The following is a 24949-nucleotide window of genomic DNA, read 5'->3' as shown; positions in this document are numbered from 1 at the left end:
TCTGCCTACTTTTCACAATGTTCCTGAAACGACTCAGGCAAACGTCGTCGAACTGCGCAAGCATACGACCTGTGTGAGCCTTTTCGGGGTGTCTTTTTTTCTATAAACGCGTAGTGTTCATTAACAGCTGACCGTCTTGATAATTATCTACTAATTGTTGCACCTCATGACTCTGTTGGCCCTGGTGTCCATCAAAACCCTGTTCAACCAAATGCTCTCTCTGCAACTGATTTAGGTACTGAATGTTCGGCTGCTGACCTTCAACATAAACTGAAGTGCCTTGATTATACTGGTATGCATGTTGTAAATTATTGGTCAACACCCTCTGTTCAGCAGGGAGTGGAGATTCTACCAACCTTGCAAAGTTTCCAGTTATCCCATGAGAGAGACCTTGATCACTTATCCCATGTGAGAAATCTTGGTCACTTATCCCACGAGAGAGATCTTGGTCAATCATATCATATATGTCGTCACTCAAGAGGTGCTCTTCTTTTTCCATTTTCTGTGAAAAGATATGAGAAATTTTTTTTTAAAATACACATGACACAAACACCATCACAATGTCAACTCTGACTAGTAGGTTCAGAAACAGTTGACGATCCCGAAACGAATACCGCGTGCGTACTATAACAATGCTGGTACCGAGTGGCCGAGGCACGCCACCACTTACATAGATGCATGATGGGAGGGACGCTGGCCAATAGGAGAGAAGGATCTCATGGCCGTGACTAGCATCAGGAACCAATGGGAGAGCAGGAGGATGGTGGCGAGTCTACTAAGTTGGCGGCGCGCGAGTTTCAAAATTGTTATCGGTGTTTCGGGCGAATCTCGGACTTTACAGAAACCTTTCGTATCTCGAAAACTTTTCGTATGTAAAGCCGTTAAATTTTTCGTATTGGCTTTCGTATCTCGAGTTTTTCGTAAATTGAGCCTTTTGTATCTCGAGGTACCACTGTATAACAGAGGAAATATAAGTACAAAATGCCAATGCTCTCTCTCTCTCTCTCTCTCTCTCTCTCTCTCTCTCTCTCTCTCTCTCTCTCTCTCTCTCTCTCTCTCTCTCTCTCTCTCTCTACACAAACAGTATTGTACTGCTTCCATAATGTGCAGTATAGTACGTTGTTATAATTTATAATATAAATACATTATGCAATCAGTTTGTGCACAATAATAATTATTGTTACTTATAGCAATGCTGACCATAATAGTTGCAAAACTCAAGAAGTAAGTAAAATCAATGATTACTTCTATCCTTTATTCTGTTAGCTTGTTAATGCAGATACAGTACTGGATGTGAATTTGTTTTTCTAGCTTTCTACATATGATGATTACAATAAAGTTTCAATATTATGTACCTATGCAGTAAGATGAAGGGGGATAAGTTTGTAATGAAGAACCAGTACTAATTTGCTGTTTTAGTGTTGAATTAAGCTCAGAAATTGTTGCTACAAAGTTATCTGGTTCACTCTTTCAGTTTTCTGGAGCATCGTTTCAGCACTTTATTGAATGTTTGTAGGGACAGTAGATTTTTTTAAATTTTCCATTATTTTCCTTATTTTATACAATATAGTTAAAGGCTATTTTCAAAATCTCTTTCTTAGATTTTTAATTTTTTCTTCAATTAGGGTGGAAACAATGCTAAAATCACTCGCCGTCCAAGCAGAAAATACCGTAGACGTCCTCGCCTACTGTTGGAAGAGTATAATCGACGTCAGAAGGAATTTGTTTGGCTAGAAACTCATATTTGGCATTCTAAACGGTTTCACATGATCAGGAGATGGGGCTATGCTCTGTCAGATGAATCAACTTATAAAGGTTATAGGTCATCAATTAGAGCTGCCAAATCATCCTGCCTGGCTCAGGTATGTTCAAAATTATTAAGATCTGTGCAGCTGTGAAATGAAATGATAAAGCCTTTGCAAATTATGGAACGAGTGTAAGTATAAAAAATTGATTCAAGTGTAAAAGCATTACCTCAACCATTGCTGTGACTGTTAGTCTCAATTATGAGACTGAGATTCCCTGAACCATTGAAAATCATCTCAGCATCTGATTGGTTTCCTTGATAAGATTATTTCATCAGCACTGATGTGAATTAATTGGATAAGGTAGTACATGTTACTTTTGGGTGGTCTCAAAGTGATTTTGGTCCATTCATCATTCAGATGATTGTGTTGTGAATAAACTGAGATTCCAAAAGTGGAGACGGTATGGGCATATTGTAGGAAAAGAAAAGTAGCACTAGTAAAAAAAAAAAAAAAAAAAAAAAAAAAAAATACTGGCTGCTTGAGAAAGACCCGTGGAAAGGTCCAGAAAATTGTAGTAGTATATTGGGTAGATGTAAACCTGGACTAGGTGGAAATTACACAAGACAGAGGTCAGTAGGGAGAACTCAGTTTACATCATGCCTTGTAAAGGCATGATGTAAACTCATTGGGAACTTCCATTGGTATTCTTTCTATGTCTAGGTGATTTATCCCAAGCTTTGTACAGTATTTTTCAAGCTTTACAACAAGTCACACTGCACTGCAGAAAGATATACACACGAGGATGATGTAAAGTAAAGTACTGTATAACAAAATTATTTTTCACTATACAAAAGAAATCCATATATGCATGTGACCTACAGCCCCTAGCTGCAATCTCTTTCATTCCTTTCTCTGTACCTCTGTTCATATTCTCTTTTGGCTTTTGGCTAAATTCTATATGTATTCTTCTCTCAATAGGCAGTTCCAACCAGAAAACTTCCATATGTTTATGATACCCAATTTTCAGTCAACATAACTTAAGTATTGGAAGGAAACAAATTTTTAAAATAAATTTTGTCAGAATTCACATGATTTTCAGTTTATTCAGTTATTTCTTTTTAAGGAACTTGCTTTATAATAAAGACAATCTGATTACGAAGAACAAAACATTTTGGTCAGCTTTATGAGAATTGAGATATTTAAAGGGATTTTGACGTAAGGAAAAATCTATTTCTGGGCGATTGGCTCGTGTCGCCAGCGAAATATCCTTTAATCTATTATTTCTAGGGTAAATGTACTAAGACCCATACCTCAGAGAATAAATAAAATAAAGAAAAGAAAAAAGGGTTCAGTATAACTGACATCGCCTCCACCCTCCAAGTAGGGTGTCGGTATGAACACTAGCGAGTGAGACCACTACCACGAGCCAAATGCCAATAGAAATCTCCCACTACAAAAACCCTCCATGAGGAGAGCCGACCCACAGAGTGAGCAGCTCGTACTACTACTACTCCATCCCATGCTGCCGACTGCTGCGCCTCTGGTGGCCATCCTGAAGTTAGCAGACAATCTTGGGCGAAGGGATGGGTAGGGTGGGATTTCGCTGGCGACACGAGCCATCGCCCAGCCAATAGATTTTTATTTTTCCTTACGTCAAAATCCCTTTCTGGGCTCAGCTCGTGTCGCTGCGCGAAATCGTACCAGAGAAATAGCACAAGATTGTAAACAAAAGTAATAAAATAAATCAGAATAGGTCTCAAATAAAAGAGAAAATAAATATAAAAAGAATATAATTGCTAAAAGGATACATATACACAGTGATACAAAAATAGAAATATGCTTAAAATACACTTAATTCTAATCATGTTTCTTATCATAAGGTAATTTACATATATACAGAGGTAAAATGGCTTACATGTAACAAAATGGTATCTGTGTAAAGGCATGTATCAAAAATATAATAGCAATTAAATTAATCAAATGAACAAATTAATCAACAATGATAATATATAAGGAATGTATATGACTTAATATACAAAACCCGTAACCATTATAAATAAGATGTATCCCCTAGCATAAAAATAAGGGGGTAACATCCATGAGATCAATATCTATAATCATCTGCGAGTGTCCCTAGCAAAAAAATAAGGGGCACCCACTACACCATCATAAAAGCAGCTAAGACACAAGGTGAATGTAAATGAACACGGCAGGAATAGACGAACTGTTGAGTGAGGCAGGTAGAAAGGAGGACTGAATCTTCTACTACAAATTAGCTAGAGTCAGGGGAAACTATGTTACCCGCTGCTACTGCTGAAAATTTCAGAGCTTCCAAGGACTTAAGGTAATGACAGTTTGAACACTGTCGGCGATTTCCATCCGGTATACTTTTTCAACTCATCGAAGTTCATATGTTGGAAATATTAATTGAGGTGGCTACTGCCCTGACATCATGTGCTTTCGGGAAAGAGTCAGGATTGGCTTGCTTAATAAAGTACAGGATTTGTTGCCTGATGCCTTTAATGGATGTAAAGTTCCACCTTTTTCCCTCTTAAAGAGGGGACCCGATGAGGATGAGGAGGTCCTGGACAGAAAGGCTCGTAAGGTTGAAACTGGGCAAAGAGATACATCTTGTGGAAGGGGTAGTACCTTCCAAGGTTCCCACCTCATCAAAGGATCTTCATTCTTTGCTAAAAAGCTACGTTCCGGAGAAAGTAGGACTTCCCCTGTGGGAAGGAATTGAATATGATCCGGATCTCTGGATAAAGCCGACAGTTCTGAAATTCTTGCTCCTGAAGCTAAGCTTAATAAAAACAGGGTTTTTCTTAAGAGCATTATAAACGAGCATGTGTCATTATCGGTTTCTGAAGCCAGTTTTAGAACATCGTTTAAGAACCATGAAACTGACGTAGGCCTTACAGAAGGTCTAAGTCTAGCACATGCCTTAGGAATAGACGAGAAGTAGGAATCCGTCAAGTCTATGTTGAACCCAAATTGAAATATCTTTTTTCAAGGCTGACTTGTTTGTCGTAATCGTGCTAGCTGCTAAACCTTTTTCAAATAAGGATCTGAAAAAGGATATAGCTGAATTAACTGTCATGATTCTAATATCTGATTCTCTCAGGAAGATTGCTAACTTTTTGACAGCAGCATCATACTGTCTCAAAGTTGAATCCCTTTTATCGGATTCCAAGAAGAGAATATTCTGAGGGTCAATATTCGCATCTCTTTTTGCCGCAAACTTCATGAAATCCATAAAGTTAGGGTTTTGAGAATCCCTGAGGAAGCGAACACAGTCTTCGTTTGTACTGACTGGGAGAGCCTGGATTGGGGATCCGAAGAGGACGAAGGCCCAGTTCCAGAATTAGAGGATACCAATTGCTCTTCGGCCAGTCTGGGGCTACTAGAGCCACTTGACCCTTGAATGTCCTGAGTTTGTTTAAAACTTTCATGAGAAGATTCACTGGAGGAAAGACATAAATCTTTCTTCCAGTTGTTCCAATCTAGAGCCAGGGCGTCCGTGGCATAGGCCAGAGGGTCCAGGTTGGGGGCTACATAACACGGCAGTTTGTGATTCGCTTGAGATGCGAAGAGATCCACCTGTAGCCCTGGAACTCTTTGAAGGATCCATTGGAACGAACTGTTGTCCAGTGACCTATTCCGACTCTAGGGGCACTGATCGGGATAGCGCGTCTGCTATGACGTTTCTCACTCCAGCTATGTGAGTGGAGGAGAGATGCCAACTGAACTTGTCTGCCAGGGAGAAGATGGCTACCATGACATGATTTAGATGACGTGACTTGGAGCCTCCTCTGTTTATACAACTGTACTACCACTGCGCTGTCCAGAACTAGCTTTATGTGGGAGTACTTTGGTGGGCGCAACCTTTTTAGAGTCAAGAACACTGCCATTGCCTCCAGTACGTTTATATGGAACTGACGGAACTGAGGTGACCAAGTTCCTTGAACCTTTTTGACCTGGGAATACCCTCCCCAACCGCTTAAGGACGCGTCTGTGTGGATGGTGATCCCTGGTGGAGGGAACTGAAGTGGTACTGACACTGACAAATTCTTGACTTTCGCCCACGGCTGAAGTCGATTCTTTAGAATCAGAGGGACTGAGGATAGTTTGTCCCTGGACCTGACATTTGCTCGTGAGCGCCAGATTCTGGTTAGGTCTTTCAGTTTGGCTTTCATTAAGACGTTCGTCATGATGCAAACTGGAGAGAACCCAGGATCCTCTCCTGAGCTCTCCTTGACGCCAGTTTGTGACTTAGAAATTGCTTGACTGACTTCGCTATTTCTTTCCTTTTGGTTGATGGAATCGACAGAGTATGGGAGGATAGATTCCATTGAATGCCCAGCCACTGAAGTTTGACTCTGGAGTGAGTCTTGACTTGGTCCTGTTTATCTTGAAGCCTAGATATTCCAGGAACTGAATCACTTTCAGTGTAGCTCTGTTGCATTCCTCGACTGTTGAAGCCCAGATCAACCAATCGTCGAGATATGCTACTACCATAATCCCTTGTGTCCTGAGTTGTTGCACTACCACTTCCGCTAGTTTCGTGAACACCCTGGGTGCCACGTTGAGTCCAAAGGGAACTACCTTGAAGGAGAATGCCTGGTCTCCTATCTTGAAACCCAGATACGGACGGAAGTGTCTTGCAATAGGGATATGATAGTAGGCGTCTGTAAGATCGATAGAGGTGGTGACGGCCCCACAGGGAAGTAAGGTCCGCACCTGCGAGATCGTGAGCATCTTGAACTTGTCGCAGCGGATGGCTAAGTTTAAGCGGGACAAGTCTAAGATTACCCTTCTTTTTTGTGAGCCTTTCTTTGGCACGCTGAACAAGCGACCTTGAAATTTTAATCTCTTTGACTCTCGCTATAGCTCCTTTCTGAAGGAGGTCCTCCGCGTACTCTGTCAATTCCTTGGAAGGAAGTTGACGAAAGGTCTGGATGGAGGTGGGTTCGTCAACCAGCTCCACCCAGGCCTTTTGACACTATGCTCTGAGCCCATTCGCTGAAGTTCCACCGGTGGCGAAAGTGAAACAGCCTCCTCCTACCTGAAGTTCTTCATTGGTTCTGGTAACCGCCTCGGCCTCCTCTGAAGTTGCTTTCCCCTATTAAAGGGGCCCTCCCGATCCTCTCCCACGAAAGGAACGCTTACCTCTGCCTCCCTTACCCGAGCGGTCATACTTCTGTGAAGCTTGACTCTCGAAGGCTTGATGTAAGCTGGAGAGATGGCGTAAGAGGTGGAGGGCTGAGGCTGAGGGGATATCACATAAAATTGGCTGTGATTGAGCTTTAGAGGTGGAAGGTTGGCTGTTTGCACTAAGGCACCGCTGGAACTTGCTGAGGAAAGCGTGGCTGCTTTTTCTGGTAAGGTTGGAAACGTCTAGGTTTCCTCTGTCCCTTACCTTTAGGTGTTAGGTCTTGCCTCCTCTTAGCCGTAAGGCCCCAACGGTCCTTAAGGCTCTGGTTCAGCCTCGTAGCCTCTGACTGGACTTCCTTCACCATAGCTTCTGGGAAGAGATCTGCTCCCCAGATGTTAGACGAGAGTAACCTATTCGGCTCATGCCGAATGGTTGCCTCTTGTAGGACATGCTTCCTACAATTCGTTCTAGCAGTGGCAAACTCAAACATATCCGACTGTACCGTTTGAGTCAGGGATTTGGTCATGAGCTTAAAAAGCGGGGTTCTGAGCCATAGACTATGGTTGCTACCTCGGTCATAGCCATAGAGTTAATTGACCTGGCTAATCGCGATTTCGTGTCGAATTCAGCCTGAATAAGGCTATCTGGGAGCCTGGGTAGCTTTTCACCAAACTGCTCCATAGCACAGTCCGGTTTGAGTTTGCCAGCTGAGAAGGTGTTCGGCAAGTCTTCCCACAATTCTCCGGCTGAGGGGAGTAACGGAGATGTGGGATCTGCTTCCTTCAATTTAGGCATGGTTCCCCCTTCTGGGGCCGCTGGGATGGTAGACCTCGCGATCTTTGTCAGGAACGGGAGCGGGGTACTCTCATCCATTGTGAAAATGGTAAAGGGACTCTTAAAAGGTTGTATCTTGGTATTAGAACAATCCATGTCCTCTAAACACCTGAGCCATTCTCTCTGAGCCTGGTCTCGTGAATAGAGGACTGTCTCCTTTGGTACCCTATCATCCCGAACCATGGCTGAGCTGTAAGCCTTGCGTAGCCTATGAACGGAGGCTGGAGGTCTTCCGGGTAGAACTCGAAGTCCTCTATCCTTCGAGTTCCAAATTCCGGTATAGAAATGAGACCGTCTTGGAAGGGGGCGTATGACGCTACTCTCCATGGATTGTTCATCGAGAACGGAGGTAGCGAGTCATACGGAGGAAGCTGAGTTCCACTCGTATTGGAAAGTGGAGGAGAGGCTAGAGGGGCTTCTCTCAGTCCCGGCTATAATGGAGTCCTGGGAAGTAATCCTATCCGACAATCGAGAGATCATTTGTTCCATGCTACTCTTTAGGGACCCAACCAGGTCGCCCACCTGTTGCAACAGGCCAGCATTGGAGTCCAAGGCCGAGCTGCTGCGGAGGTGGAGGGGTGGCTCTGAATCGGAACCAAGGGTAGCGGAACTGGTGACTCTGCCGGAGTGCGAGATCTCTCTCTGGAGGATTTACTCCTCGAGGACTTAGAGCCGGAGCTAGAAGCTTTAGACCTGTCTGCTCCGGGATTCCCAGCCGGAGACTTAGCGAGGAGGATGAAGCCGAAGTCGTCTTCTTGGACGACGACGACGTCTTAGTCAAGGATTTCACTGCTTGACCCTTGACCTTAGGTCTAACCGAAGCGTCAGGAGGAGTATACAATTCATCACCTGTAAAGCCTTGGAAGGATGGAGAGGTTGCAGGAGTAGAAGAAACAGTTACGCCCAAGGGTGACCCTTGGGTGTCCACCCTACCTACCTCGACCAACAGGTCGTCTACACCTACCATAGGTTCCACATTAATATCTAAAGTCGCGACGTCCGTGGAGATATCCTGGTCTTGGTCAGTTAATGAGGCAGCCAGCTGTTGTTGGATGAAGGCGATAGTCGGGGCCGCCTCTACTGGTCGACGTATCCTGTCGCCTTGCCTCCGGGGAAGATTAACACCGCCAACCGCTTCTCTAAGATGTAGGGCATACCCTTGGCGGCGTTCTTCCCAAAACCGCCGACCCAGGCCCGCAGGGTTGCCAGTGCGGTATCCCTCACTGCCGGCGCCTGGAAGAGAGGGCGTAGATTAGATTTAAGAATCACTTAAAACTAAAACTTAAAGTATAACTTAAACTTAGATGCCTTAAGTTAAAGTGAATGATGAAAACTTAAGCACTAAAACAGAAGCGGAGCAGCTACCGGAGATGGAATACTTACCCCTTCTAAAAGCTGGCTCACCAGATCGTAACATATGGTACACGTCTCATGGTACCAGACCTGGATGTCCCCGTGCAGAGTCGCGCATGGAGCATGGGACCGGCAAACTTCGTGTCCACATGGGTCCTGAAGTGTGGCGGCGCATCCCGGATGCTCACAGTTGGTGGCCTGTAAGTGGGAAGACACATGAGTATCTTAAAGAATATCACTTACAGGCTAAAGGACAGAAGAACTCCGTTGCATGCCGGAGCTCGGAAAAAAATTTGGGCATAACCCCTCCCTGCTTCGCCTGAATAGGCTATAATCCCGGAGAGATCCGGTAAGACACGTAAGGGGGGGGGAAGGTTTAAGGTACTTAAGATAAACTTATAGTTAATCTAATAACACTTAAACCTAAAACTCAAACGAACCGGACCAAGTCCAGTGCGTAGCGGAGTGTAGTAACTCAGCAATACGGTAAGGTTAGCAGGGACCCACTGTATGTTCCGGTCCACTCTACTGGGTGGACTAACATCTTTCCGCTGGATGCCAGGACTCCGATCAGGAAAGGAGCCCTAGTAAGGTGGGAAAGAGCGAGAAGACATACAGGCTCGAGCGAACACGGAGCGACAAGGAAGCAACGGATGGGGGGAAAGGCCAGTACCCCCCACCACATTACCACCCGGCCGGACCGAGAAGCCGGAGAGGTCGAGTCCAGTCTGGGTCTGTCCCGTCTCCCTAGCCCCTCCGCCTGGGGGGAGAGAGGGAGGCAGGCTCGGGTATGTGGAGCGAGCATGGGCAGACCGACCCACCCTCCCCCGACTCTATGGAAGAGCGGGAGGGGGGGGAAGGTGACTGGGCAGGCGTCTGGCTGTCTCGTGATCGCGTAGTGACCACGAGGCGGTAAGACCAAAACAAGACAACTAAGCCTAGGACAAACCAACTGATCAGAGAGATGCTATCGGGAAGCAACTGAACTGAAAAGCAGTAGCATATAGGCCCACTGGGCCAAAACCAACTGATCAGAGAGATGCTATAGGAAGCAACCGAACTGATGAGCGGTAGTATAGGCTCAATGAGCCAGGACCTAGGCTAAGCCAGACGCCTAACTAACCTAACCATAACAAAATACATGGTACAATTAAATAAAAATAAAAGAAAGAAAGCAATATAGTAGGAGAAAAAATCCAGGAGTGTACGACTAACCCGAAGGTAAGTCTACCACTCAAAGCTAGTCAGAGGCCGATACTAAGAGCCCGGGACTAGGGTCTGGAAAGAAGAAGCCTACATAAGGTAAAAGACATGCATGCATGACAAACCTGAGTAGACCGTACCCTAAGTAAAACGGATAATAATATAGAGCGTACATAGATAAGGGGATGTTCTAGGTATGGGAGACCAAGAACGAACCCACCACGAGGCAGAACCATGCTGCCATGCTTCCGACCCAGAGTACGTATTTATACCTAAAAAAACGGCAAATACTGTCTCAGGGCCGGAAAAAACCAACTAACCATAAATACTGAGTACTTAACTTAGCTGCTGCGATAGCTGCACGCTCCATTATAGATAAATCCAACGAAAGGGCACACACGAGAGAAAAATAGCACGTGTGACTCGTGTGCGCTAACTGAAAAGGATGGCCACCAGAGGCGCAGCAGTCGGCAGCATGGGATGGAGTAGTAGTAGTACGAGCTGCTCACTCTGTGGGTCGGCTCTCCTCATGGAGGGTTTTTGTAGTGGGAGATTTCTATTGGCATTTGGCTCGTGGTAGTGGTCTCACTCGCCTAGTGTTCATACCGACACCCTCTTGGAGGGTGAGCGAGTCAGTTATACTGACCTTTTTCTTTATTTTATTTATTCTCTGGTATGTGTTAGTACATTTACCCTAGAAATAATAGATTAAAGGATATTTCGCGCAGCGACACGAGCTGAGCCCAGAAATATGGTTAAAATGTTTAATAAGTCATAATAACATCATTACCTTGGTATTGGATATGTATGAATTCACCAGTAGCAAATTCAGTCCTATTCTTTGTGAAATTTGATTTAGTGGTCCACTAAAGTGTGGTACAGTCCTGGACAAAACTTACTTTCCCCCTGGTCTGGGTTACTCTGAATGTGGCAACATTGCACTCTTTCAAGTCTGCTGTGAATTGGGAAACTACCATGGTGATAATTAAACTATTAAATTTTAATGGATAATAGGGGTTTGTCTGAGATGCTTTGCTTTAATCTATGATGTCTTTCAATGTATTCTACTATTTTCACCCATATAGCTGAACATTGTGTAATAAGTCATATCTTTATGCTTTTAAAAGATATAGAGTTCGAACTTCAGTCGTTGTTTTTAAACCTCCTCTCTCTCTCTCTCTCTCTCACTTATTTTTCTGTTGTTTTTTAGAAAATTTTTGCCTCAGTAATTCACCTTTCTGCAACTGACATCGTCTGTTTTCGCTTTTTTTTTTTTTTTTTTTTTTTTTTTTTTTTTTTTTATTCCAAATCCTTTTTCAATTATTTAACCTTATGGGAAGTTTGTGCAACATATTTTGCTGTTGATAGTTGCTTCTAAAAGTCAATATATAGGTCCTCTATTAACGGTCATATCTATTCCTGACAGCAGTTTATGAAATGTTCCTGTGAATAATTCAGTATATATATTATATGCAAGAGATCTCAATTATTTGTTTTTTTTTTTTTACTCTAATTTAGGGTAGAAGTCACCGACATAAAGATACAACATAGATTTTTGTATTATGAAAAGCAGATATGTATACTTTGTTATTCAGAAACATTTTGCAAAAGAATCATTATCATGTAAATTGTTATAACTTATACATTTCTCCATTTCTTTCTTTCTTGGAAGAGAAATTAATTAAGCTTAATGCTGCCTGTTTGTTAATGATTCTTTTGCAAAAATCCGATGAATGACTTGTGATTCGTCACGTTCGTTGTTCCAGTTCCAGTTCAAACAGTGTAAGATTTATCCTTTTTCATTCAAAGTGAATACTTTACCTATCGCCAAGGTAGTTTCCCAGTTCTCGGCAGACCTGGAAGAGTGCAGTGTTACCATACTCTCAAGTAACCCAGATCAGGAGGAATGTAGTTTTCTCCGGGACTGTACCACTTTGCCAGTACTTTTGTTCATATGTGTAACAAACCTTCGGTCTTAACAATAGGATATTTCCAAGCGCAGCTGGTAAACCGGTTAATACAATTGGAGATTGTAAGCAAGGAATCTGTGAGATCTGGCAATGCCTGCGCATACGAGGTGAGATCTGGTCGAAGACCACGTCTAATCCCGTGATAGCTAGTCTTTTCATAACCGCCTCGGAGAGTAGGTGCTTACGCTTTGCTCTCCTCCCAAGCCGGTTGTATTTTGCCCATGTTCTTTCTTTCCAGTGTGATTGAGTGTTTGTGCTTTGGATTATGGCTTCCTCTGAATCTACTCGTCCTTGCCAACGTATGTGTCCAGGTGTCTGAGGATTTCCTTGCTTGAGGTTTTTAGCGACTTGTAACGGACCCGCACACCACTTGCAGTAGGTGCAGAGCTAACTTTTATACTGTAATGAATCCTTGTCCGGAGTGTTTTGCTTGGCCTAAGGCTCGGTGGAAGCTGTTTTACAGGAAGAGGGAACATCAGAGAGTTTCTACTCTTCCTACTTAGTAAGGCTTTGCTTCTCCTACGAGTAACGAGTCGGCTCCTTTTCCTTTGTTTGTAGCTAATTCTATTGTTCCTGTGTCTCCTTATTTTTCTTCCATTGATTCGTCGATGGAAGTATTGGGAATGCCACAGACTGATGTTTTGTGTAATGTTGCCTCTTCTCTTTCGGGCTCCAATACTCGTCCCAAAGGTGGGGAGGTTTCCTCATCACAATCTTGCCTTTCAGATTCGGAGTCTCCCAAAATGACGGCGGTTTAGGCATCGCTTGGGCTATGAGCGCTCCCTCCTTGGAAGGCTTGCTGATGCATTTCATGGAGTCCTGCTCCCCCCTCCCCAAACTCATGCTGTCCTCCCGCCTCCCCCTGGCCTCTTCTCTGCTGGATTGTGTGGGCAACCATCTTGTGAGTCAACTCTGCTAGCGGGGCCACGACTATCTCTGGTCATAAGGAGAGCGTGACGTCACTCGCAGCATCCTCTCGGTCCATGACGTCAGTAGCAGCAGCCGCTCACCCTCCCGTCGCTGTGGCGTCATCGTTGCCTGTTATGACGCCATCTTCTGCGCTCGCTGATCCGTCAGAGGCCTTGTTTCAGGCGGTCTTCAAGCGGCTGGACTCTGTTTTGGATGAGAAGTTATTGGCGTTCGCTGTGAAGGAGACTGTGCAGAAGCAGAAGGCCTGGCCTCCTCCCCCTACTGTGAAGAGATCTTGTGGAGAAGAAGTCTCTTCTTCGTCTTCATCTTTGTCTCATACTTCATCAATTTGTCGTCTTTGCATCAGATGCTGGAGAGTTAAGGACTTTGCGATTTCTCCTTCTCCGAGCAGAGGGAGTGGTTCGCCTTTTCCTCCTCGTGTCCGTGTTTCTCCTCTCATCCGTGATCGTCCTGCCAAGAGAAACTCTTCTCCTGCCCTTACATCTCAGACTAATATTCGAGATTCTGGCAGGAGTTTCTGCTCGAAGGAGTATTCCTCGTCGTATCTGCTCGACAAAGTTGCCTCTGTTCAGGCTAGTATCCCGACTTCCTTGTCTATTCACGCTCACATACCTACACTTGGATGTGTTCATGACTGTAGGAGTGTTGAGCCTTTGTTGTCTATACACGGTTGAAGCTCTGGCCTGCGTGAACGTGCGGATGTGGTTGAAATTGCTCCCACATCCTCTTCCTCGGCTCCGGTGCATCGTCGTAAGGATGATAAGGCTCCAATCAAGAAGTCTAAGGTTGAAGTAATCCAACGACAGGTTACTTGTTCTCCTGGGAGGATGCTTGTCCCTGAGTTCTTCTCCGAAGAACTCACTTTGTTCTCATTCGGTGCCTCATGACAGGGCATGATCGATGTCTCGTGGACGCTCCCATGTATTGTCACAAGATCGTGTATGCTGTCCCTCACGTGAACTCGTACATGTTTCGCTTGACGTACATGTATGTGATTGCTTCGCCGATGGTGTTCCTGGTTCGTTACACTAATCTGGAAGGAGTTTGAATAGGGATTGGTCCTTGGTGTCTCTGTTGGTGGACAACCAACAACCTTTGGTAGCTGGTTCTTTGAGTGTGAGGGATGTCTCTCCGACCCTGGAAGTTAGACTCTAGAGATTCGTTGATCAAACCAACTTCTCATCATCTGTCTCCTATACTGGAGCAGGAAGAGGGAGAAAGTCAGGAGTTTATGTCTTCCTTTTTGGAAATTGTTGAACTCATTCATGGGTTCAGCAACCTGGAATGTAGGACTCAGACTCAGTTGTCTATTACACCTACATGTTTGGAGGCTTTACTGGGAACCAGCCATGACCCAAGATATTCTTTTGAACTTCTTCTGTCAGGCCATGCTCAGTCCATCTTACAGCATGTGAATGTGTTGGTGTTGGATCGGGATGGCTCTCTTTGTTTGAGGGGGTCATCTAAGTTTCTTCCTCCTCCTCTCACGCGGCATACAAAATATTATTCAACGAATTCAGTCCATCTGATGCCTCATCACCTTAACCCAGACATTATTCATCTCAGACCTGGTTTAACCTTGGAGCAGGTTAGATCTGAAAGCCCTTCTCTGTCGTCTCAGGAAACTCTGGCTATGGAATCTACAGTGGCTCCCATTTTTCAGGCAGTCTCCTGGTTAGACTTGTGGTCAACAGCGATAGCCAGGATTGTGTCTGATAGGTCGATAGAGGGGTTAGTGAGCGTCTTCCCTTGCTAGGCTATTGCAGTCCGGGGTAAGGTGTTCTCCTATTTGTCCCACCTTAGTGCTAACCTTTGGGCTAATCTTCTAGCTAGGAGAGATAGAGCATTGTCCAAGGTGGCTGCCTCAGTTGACTCTGAGTCCTTGTCGGCACTCCGAAATGGGGATCTCTTGGAGTCTCAATTCCTTTTCCCTAGGATGGAGTCAGAGAATGTGATTGATAGACAAAGAGCCGATACCAAGGACAGATTGGTTCACCAAGCTGTGTCGTAGTCGGAGGCACATTCACGTTGTCCCCTTCTTGCTCCACCTCAGAGACAGGTAAGGAGATCCTCTCTGGTCAAAACTCCTGTGGGCTCTGCTTCGTCTAGGATCCCTTGGGCCTCATCTCAGGCTAAGGCTGGTAAGCAGCGTCCCTTTCAGTCCTGTTCCTTCAAGTCAGGGAGGGGAGCTAGAGGAAGAGGCAGAGGTGGCCGTCAATAGTATGGGCACCACTCCCTGTCTGTTGCTACGGGTAGGGGGATGCCTGGTGGGCCAGTGGTCCAAGTGGCGAGACTATGGGGCGGAGAAGTGGGTAGTAGATCTTGGTAGTAGATCTTCTACGGGTAGGATATTTGCTACTGTTTGACTTCTCTCGTTCCTCTCTTAGACAGTACATTGCTCGGTCAGGTGTACCCTTACAATTCACCAAGGTTCTTAGCTCTTCGGGAGGAAGTGATGAAGATGCTGGACAAAGGAGCTATAGAGGAAATAATTTGTCCTTCCCCAGGTTTTTATAGTCTCATTTTCCTCATACCAAAGGTGACAGGCGACTGGAGGCTGGTCATCGACCTCTCCACCTTGAATCATTTTGTCAGGAAGACAAGGTTCAAAATGGAGACGCCACGGACTGTGTTGGCAGCAGTAGGGAATAACGACTTCATGCTGTCAATAGACCTGAAAGGACGCTTACGTCCAGATTCTTATTTATCCATCTTCCAGGAAGTTTCTTTGCTTTGCTCTCAGAGAGAAAGTGTTTCAATTCTAGGTCCTTTGCTTTGGGTTAACCGCGTCCCCTCAGGTGTTCACCAGGGTCTTCTCACTAGTCTCGACATGGGCTCATGCTCAAGGGATTCGCCTGCTGAGATACCTCGATGACTGGCTGGTCTTAGCTAGCTCCAGGAAGAAACTGTTGCAAGACAGGGATCGTCTTTTTCGGTTTTGTTCAGAACTGGGTATTGTGGTGAACTTAGAGAATTCAAATCTGGACCCCAGCCAGAGGGTGCTTTACCCAGGTATGGTATTAGATACAGCAGCATCGAGAGTGTTACCTTTGGACCAGAGGTTAGAGAAGTTGCAAGTAGTAGTATGCAATTTCCTTTCACAACCAGAGCAGTCAGCTCACCTATGGCAGGTTCTGCTAGGGATTTTGTCTTCTCTCGAGAAGCTGGACCCTCATGGTCATCTACATCTTTGTTCCATACAGTGGAGACTGAAAGACTTCTGGTCCCCGGCAAGGGACTCCCCTCTTCAGAAGGTGCCTCTGTGCAAAGGGGTGAGAAAGGACTTTTGTTGGTGATTGGACAATCAGAATCTCTTAATATGTGTTCCTCTGAACTCTCTCCCTCCAGACTTCCTTCTGTTCTCAGATGCCTCTCTTGCGGGTTGGGATGCTCATCTGGGGGACCTCACTGCATCGGCGTCTTAGAGTTGAAGGCAGCTTTTCTGGGTCTGAAGGAGTTTTGGGAGAAGGCAGAGGGTCATTCTGTGGTTCCGACGTCGGACAACACCACAATGGTAGCCTATGCGAACAAACAAGGGAGCCTGGTATCTTGCCAGCTCCACTCTCTGACAGTCGAATTACGTTAATGGGCAATTGACAACTCAGTGGAGTTCTCAGCAAGATACATTCCAGGCAAAAAGAACATGGTCGCAGACAAGTTGAGCTGTCAGAATCAAATATTTGGCACGAAGTGGTCTCTACATCAGGTTGTGGTGGACAGGCTTTTTCAGGTGTTGGGGAGGCCAATGTTAGACCTCTTTGCAACCCGCTACAACAAGAAGCTAGTGGTCTATTACTCTGTGTTTCCAGATCCCCTAGCACTAGTAGAGGATGCCTTTCAATATCCTTGGAACAACTTAGAGGTGTAAGCATTTCCTCCGTTTTGCCTGATCCGTTAAGTGCTGAACAGGGTGATGTGATCTCGAAATTTCAAGATGACATTAGTGGCTCCTCTGTGGCAGAAGGCAGAATGGTTTGCAGGCCTTCTGTTTGTGCTGTCAGAGGTTCCAAGAGAAATTCCCCCATGGAGGCAATTACTTGGCCAACTTCACGTTGAAAGATTCCACCACTCTGTAGAATCCCTGTCTCTTCACGGATGGAGGCTATCAAATATCTCCTCTGAGCGAGAGGATTTTCTCTGGTGACAGCAAGGCATATGTCCAGTCATCTCAGGAAGTCCTTGTCTGCTGTCTACCAAGGGAAATGGGCAATATACTGTGATTGGTGTCGTTAATGGGGTTTTTCTCCCCTCAAAACCTCTATTTGGCGCATAGCAGATTTTTTGGTCTTTCTCAGAGATGAGAAAGGTCTTTCTATTTCTGCTATCAGAGGCTACAGAGCAGCTTTTAGCCTTGGTGTTATGCCTGAGAGGTGTGGATATCTCCTCATCCTGGGAGATCTCTTTATTATTCAAAGGTTTCGAGCAGACCTGTTCTCCAAGCGAACTTAAGCCTTCTACATGGGATGTTTCACTTATCCTTAAGAGTTTCAGTAGAGCTCCTTACGAACCCTTACAGCTTTCCTCAGACAGAAACTTAATGCTGAAGACAGTTTTCCTTTTAGCTTTGGCTTTCTCGTAGAGGGTAGGAGAGCTTCATGGCCTTAGTTATGTTGTGAAACATACCAGGGGTTGGGGGTTGGTGACCGTCGAATTTGTTGCGGAATTCGTGGCCAAGACCCAGAATCCCTCGGTACATGATGACAGGTTTGCCTCCTTTTCCCTACTATCTTAGAATGACTATGTGGATAACGACCCACAAGAGCTCTTGTTATGTCCTGTGAGAACCTTATGTTGCTATCTCAAAAGGACTCTGCACCTCAGGCCGGGGTGTTGTAGGCTTTTTGTTAGTACGGAAAAAGAAAGAGGTTCCAAGAATACCATTTCTTTCTGGATTCGTGAGGCAATCAAGCAGGCTCATTCGTCTCTTGATGGTTCTGTCACTGAGTCTTTGCAGGCTAGAGCACATGATGTCAGAGGTATAAGTTCCTCTCTGGCTTTCAAGAAAAATTTCGCTGTTCGTAGACTTTTGAACACTGGGACTTGGTTACGACAATCCATGTTCACCTCCTTTTATTTGAGAGATGTTGCCCACAGGTCTGTGGACATGTTTTCCCTAGGTCCTGTGGTGGCTGCCCAACAAGTGGTTTAACTCATCCTTGTCCTTGCCCGGGCAGTTTGTATCTTACCTGTGGTGATTGTGTGAAAGAGAGAATGAGTGAATGGGCTGGTCTCTTTCTTTCTCTTATTTCTGTTCTTTCTTCGGGCAGGTTGAGGAATAGACACATCACATACTGGACTGGTCTGATACAAGTGAGTTCGGTAGCCATACTGACAGTCTGTTGTTTGATTGTATTTACGAATATCAAACCCTCTATTCAGTAGCATATACTCCACCTGCTGGCAAAGGAAGATCATATGGTTTGTTATTGAACAGTCAGGATTTTCTTTAGTCCCTTAAATGCAATGAATCTGCTCATATATCACTGTATTGTAACCCAGATGATTGAGTTGTAGATATCAGTTTATCTATATTCTCATCGGCATTTGTCTACCTCCTTTAGAACTCCTCTCGTTCTAGGGGTTGGTCAGGTGGGTTAACTCCTAGCCGGTTTAGGATGTCTATACCTCCCTCCAAATATAAGGCTACCCTATTGTTAGGACCGAAGGTTTGTTCAGCATTTGAACAAATGAAAAATTTTAGAATCAATTTGTATTTTTCATAGCTAACAAACCTGAGGTCTTAACATATACTGTCCACCTCTAGCCGCCCCTCTATTAATTTTTGTTATTCCTGGGTTGGGAGAAGACTGGGTATTGCGGCGTTAGACTCAGTCTTCGACCAGATCTCACCTTGTTTGCACGGGCATTGCCAGATCTCACAGATTCCTTGCTTACAATCTCCGACTGTATTAATCGGTTTACCAGCTGCACTTGGAAATATCCTATTGTTAAGACCTCATGTTTGTTAGGTATGAAAAATACAAGTTGTTTCTAAAATTTGTCATTTTCTTTGGTGAACTGTTTATCACTATCTCAAGTTTTGGCAATGAGTTAATGTTGTTGAAAGCTCTAAATGCTGATTATAGACTCTAATGTAACTCAATTTTTCATTGTTGGCTTCTTTTTGTAGAAAGAAAAATTACTTAATTTTTTCTTGTTTTTTTTTCATGTTTGATCCATCATTACAGGATATATCTTATATGTGCTGTATAGAGTTAGAAGGAAGTCCAACAGCGATTCTTGCTGGACTGAAGCGAATAACCCAACCTAGGGATCTGTCATCAATTACTGTGCCAGGGGTACAGCAAGGGCATCAATGGGAGACAGTCACTTTCTTTAAGCCAGACATGTAAGTTTGTAAATAGTACATTTCCTATTTTCTGTTTCATTGATAGTTAATTTGCTCATAAAGGTCATTACTTTAGTATACTTAGAATTTTTATTTGGCAAGTTTGAAAATTCTCCTTTATGCATAAATTATAACTTAAGCATTACTATGTAGGTAAAGTAGTGTTTATTTATTTTTTACTTAAAAGAATTGAAACTCATATGATTTATGCAGTTTTTGCCATCACGTGTTCTGAGGAAATAAAACCTAAGTTGGTTACAAGTCATCTACTCTTCCAACTGTGGTAATGCTGTCCAAGTTAGAACTTATCAAAGTACTGTAGGCAGTCCCCTGATTACGACAGTTTCGGCTTACGACGTTCTGAGGTTAAGGCGCTTTTCAATTATATTTATCAGAAATTATTTCCAGGGTTACGACACCTACAACACTGATCTGGCAGATGAAATATGACAAAAAATGCAAAATAATCAATATTTGAATTTTTTTGTGTGAAAAATGCAATAAGAATGCAGTTTACATAGTTTTCAATGCACCCAAAGTAAGGTTTTCTTAAGATTTTTGATGATGTTCCGGCTTACGACTATTTTTGGCTTACGACACGTCTCAAGAACGGAACCCCCCTCGTAACCCGGGGTCTGCCTGTATAGTAATTTAATTCACTGTATCTGCAAAGAAACCATAATTAAAATTTATTCAGTTGCTGATTCTAAACATCTTGGTACATTAGACCAATGCATCAAAAGTTATAAGTTGTATTTTTAGATATATAAATTAAGAAATGATGTTGTAGAGTTGAACAGCAAAGACAAATTCCTAGATTTATAACAGGAATAGTATAAATATTTCATGTTGATTACATAGACTTTTCTGAGATGTTATACTTTTCCTATGATGCTTAGTAAAAGATCACATTGAAAGTAAATAAAATTTTTAGTAGAGATTTTTTATGGAGATCATTATTGTGAATAAAACAGTTGAAATATACAAGCTTTTAGAAATTACTGAGTATTAGCATTAACTTTCACACTGTAAATTAAGTATTAAATTTGTTTACATCATACAAGGGATGTAGTATTGTTTTGTAAATTAGGTGTTTATTGAAATTGCAATCTTAAATTGTTTTTTTCAAATTTTATAGGCAGCCTCATGGAGCTCTTGGTGATGTAGACATTATGTGGTTGCCTACAGTATCATGTCATGCAGATAACCCCTCAAGAAATGTAAGGTTATGGATTTGGGTTCACCCATCAGCTCACAATCATATTGTTGAGGCAGTAGCTGATTTATATGGCCTTGTGAAAATTAACAGTTCCTCAGATTCCAAGGATCAGAAAAATGTGGAAAAGAAGGATGCTGTTGATGTTGATGAGGGGGATGTGGATAATGAAATTGTTCATAAGGTGACTGAGGATGTCAAGGAAAAAGAACTGGGAGCATCTATAAAAAGAAAGATTGAAAGTACCAATTCTGGTCCAAAGAAAAAGAAATGTAAGAATGTAAATAGAGTTAAACTGGCACTGAAAAACATACCATTTGATAGAACTCCCAAATATCTTAATTCATCAGGTGTATCAATGACACTGTTGAAGGACACCCTCTGTAGATTTCGGCTCACTGGACCAGAGGCTGTCAGTGTTTTAAAAGCTGCATTTTTCCCAGCTAATGTGCAAGTCGAAAACCTGGAGGACAACAGCATACCCGATGGTGAATGTGTAGGCAACATTAGTTGGTGCAAAGACTATTATTGTGATGAAGACAAATTGCAGTGTCACAAGGCCCAGGTAGGAGCATGGAAAGGGCTAACTGGATCAAGCATAAAAAAGCGAATGGTTTTGCCACTTACTGTTCGTGATCCACGAGCTACCTTACCCAAGAAGAAAACACCCATTCAACAAACCAAAGGTAGAATCAGTTGTTTTCTCATTAAATGGTGTTATGGGATAATACAGTGGTGGCTCTGTATTTTTGTACATGCAACTTCCCCGGCAGATATATACTTCTGACGTCCGACAGAAATTCGAATTTCGCGGCACACGCTGCAGGTAGGTCAGGTGATCTACCCCCCTGCCGCTGGGTGGCAGGAATAGGAACCATTCCCGTTCTAGAACCAGATTTTCTCTGTCGCGGTAGTGTCAACATATGTTGTTGCTACCTCCTGACTTGATTTTCGTTTTTCATCACCATCGATCTTCTGGGCTGTCTTTTGCAGGGAAGTACTGGGTCTTTGGTTCGGCATACGCTTTTATTAACTTTTTAATGAATTTGGCTTCGAAAATTTCGAAGAATATATGACGTGTAACTACCGAAATTTTCGGTAGACACTCACATTGTTTGCAAGAAAGGGAAATATTAATATTTATTCATTAATACGTGTAATAAATGTTAGAATTGATTGAGGAAATATACTGACTTCCTACTTTAGGGAGTCAGTAAAGCATGTAACTAGATACGTTTCTTTTAAAAGTTTTTTGGAAACTCGTACTAACGAGCAATTAGAGTATTAACAGTACTAGTAGTGTTGCATCCTCATCACCTTCTTACTTCGCAGAAACTTCAAATTCATAATTGCAATTTGAAGACAAGGATTGTGGCTCAAAATGCGAGCTATTAAAAGGTAAGAAGTGATTACTAGTGTTCCCCATTGCAGTGGAGGGTGCGTCTGATCGGCTCTGTCTCGCTCTCAGGCCTAGACCTCTTTCAAGCTCCCAAGCCCAGGGGAGAAGGAATGTCGAAAGCCGTAAGGAGGTTTCAGAGAATCCCCACCGGTCAGGCGTCCCCTCGGCAGGTTCTGTAGAGCGTCCCATAGGAAGCCGCGTTCCAGCAAGCTAGCGTGAGCCACGTTCCAACAGCCAGCAGCGAGCCGCGTTCCAGAAAACAGACTAGCGCGAGCCGCGTTCTAGCAACTGAGCGCGAGCCGCGTTCTAGAAAATTTTTCTTGGCGCAAGGCGCCTTCAAAGAGACGAAGCGCCAGCCTGGCGCAAATTGCGCCAGAAAAACAGACGGCTAGAGCAAGGAGCCTTATAGTACAGTGGCAATCAGAACGATCCTTCCATTGAACGTTTCCGGGCAAGAGGCTCTTTCTAAAAGGGGTCTAGTAGGCGCTCGGAACTATCAGGGCGCACAGGACCTTCCACGCAAGCGGAACGTTCCAGGAGCGAGTCTCCTTTCTAGCGTGCGGAACATTCCAGGCGCGCGGAACTATCCAGGCGCTAGGCGCAAGGAGCCAAGCGCCAGAATATTCCAAATCTTCTTATGAGAGAGAGGTCAGTCGCGAGGCTCCTCTTTGAGTTTTTAACTTGAGCAACTTTCCCCTGGCAAAGGTGCAAGATGTCGCACAGGCGGCCGTCGCGTTTGTCAGAAGGATTCTGATACTAAGAGAAGCCATATTTTCATTATTCAGAAGACTCCTGTGTTTGGCAGTTCCACTCAATGCGGACTCTCTCCTTCATTCATGCTCTTCCCTCGTTATGAAGAGGCAAGAACTTTGGTAGTTTTTCTTATAAGAATCTCATCGACGTTTGGGTATGATGGCGGATAAGAAATATCTACTTCCTTCCGTAAACCCTACAGATGAACAGGAATTCTGTCTCTTCCGCGATTTATGAGGAAATCACGAAGATTTAAAGAGTTCCTGGATTAACTTCCTTCCTTAAGGAGATATATATACTCTTTCTATCGTTCTATTAACGAAAAGAACGAAGACAGTAAAAATTTTTCCTTTCTCTATCTGCCTCGGCAGGGAAAGAAGGTAGTAGAGTATCTGCTGATGAGAATACGATACGGCAAATCACACATACCGTAGTTACTTCTTTGCAGAGCAACTCAATTACCAGTATCCTTCCAGGAATTTCCTAGGAAGGACTACGCTTAAAGGGATTGTTAAGACAACACCTACTTAGCTTCTAGATTTATCGAAGTCTTGTTTCGCTTAAATATGCATTAATAAGAACTTCCTGAAGTTCGATAATAATTTTATAAGATTCCTTTATTTAATGGAGTAGCTGGCAACTCTGGAAGAGTAAGGCCAGACGGCTAACGGAGACTGCTATCACGCCTTAGAGACCAACGCAGTAACATGTAGGTGCGGTCATGAGTGGTTGGTTACATGTCTCTCTCCTGCGGGATGGAATAACTAACCGTGTCTCTCCCCTACAATCGCGGTTTTAGCCTCGGATTGAGGGGATAGTTAAGCAAACATAAATAAAATATTGTCTGCCTTTTGCTAAGAAGCTTTCAATAAGAAAGATATTACAACATTTCAATGCTGTTTACCGTAGGTAACATTATTAAAGGATTCTAACGCAGCGGAACTCTATATTATATGATGCTCTCATGCTTACGAAAGCATGGCTTATTAGAGTACATGCTTAGTGAGAAGATGAATGTAGTAGAAGAGAATTCACTTTAAGACTACGGTATGGTCAAGTCTTATGCACATACCGAGGTTAGCTACAGAATTCCTAGTATCCTTACAAAGGTTTCCTAGATTAATGCTGTTTACCACAATGTGACAGTATTATAAAGGATTCTAATACGGCAGAGCACGATATAATATAATTCTCTCATCCTTTCGAGAAACGCACACAACCTTTTTAGAATCGGATATTGCTCAAGAGAAGATGGGTGAGTCGGATGGGAAACATTCTCTTAGTGGCAGTTGTTTCCCTGAATGGACTATACTACGTATATAAAAGTTTTTTCCTACTAAGAACGGAATTAACACGTGAAGGATGTCGGGTACCATAAAGGCACAGATGTTCTGGCACATAACCTTAAAAGAACTAGAAGGAAGCGCCAGCCTGGCGCAATGCGCCAGAAGCACCATCCAAGATATTTTATCGTTTTAGCGAGTTATTAACCTAAGAGTCCAGTAGTGGTTGGTTTGGTGTTTGCTTCTCACCTCGGTGGTCGCGGGTTCGATTCTCGGCCATTCCATTGAGGAGTGAGAGATGTGGATTTCTGGTGATAGAAGTTCACTCTCGACGTGGTTCGGAAGTCACGTAAAAACACCATACAAACAAACAAACAAACCAGTAGCCTCTCGGAGGCTTGGTAACGGCAAGATTCGTTCCTGATTTCGTTACCCATTTAATCGGAAAGGGGTCGCTTACAAGGAATGATGAAATGATTTATTTTAATCACTTAGGCCAATTCCACGACTCTCTCATATCGCAAAGAGCATCGAGAATCTCTTTTTTTCGCCCCTGTTCGCGTTAACAAAAGAGAACCTATTTGGGAACAGACACGGAACGTAACGATCCTTAGAGGTTCGATGCAAGATTTTGCATGTCCGTGAGAACCTTCTCGATCAAAGATAATAACTGTTAACGTATGTCTAACATTTATTGAAAAGAGTTTTGAGAACCTGCGGAAAGTCTTCTTCATAGATCTCTTCGCAAGGTAGAAG

At 43.6% G+C, this 24949-nt stretch overlaps 1 protein-coding gene across 1 annotated transcript in view; it reads left to right on the top strand.

Moving 5' to 3' along the window:
• Positions 1–24949, top strand: part of LOC135205517 (ribonucleases P/MRP protein subunit POP1-like) — a gene marked incomplete in the record, with an annotated part of 122013 nt that overhangs the window by 55173 nt on the left and 41891 nt on the right. The window contains 3 exon segments of the mRNA XM_064236260.1: positions 1626–1862; positions 19382–19542; positions 20681–21444. Of these exon segments, the coding sequence (XP_064092330.1) occupies positions 1626–1862; positions 19382–19542; positions 20681–21444 (1162 nt within the window).

The sequence above is a fragment of the Macrobrachium nipponense genome, chromosome 24 (assembly GCF_015104395.2).
Source record: "Macrobrachium nipponense isolate FS-2020 chromosome 24, ASM1510439v2, whole genome shotgun sequence".
NCBI lineage: Eukaryota > Metazoa > Arthropoda > Malacostraca > Decapoda > Palaemonidae > Macrobrachium > Macrobrachium nipponense.
Note: the sequence above shows the minus strand (reverse complement) of the source record. Positions and strands in the feature narration are given on the sequence as shown.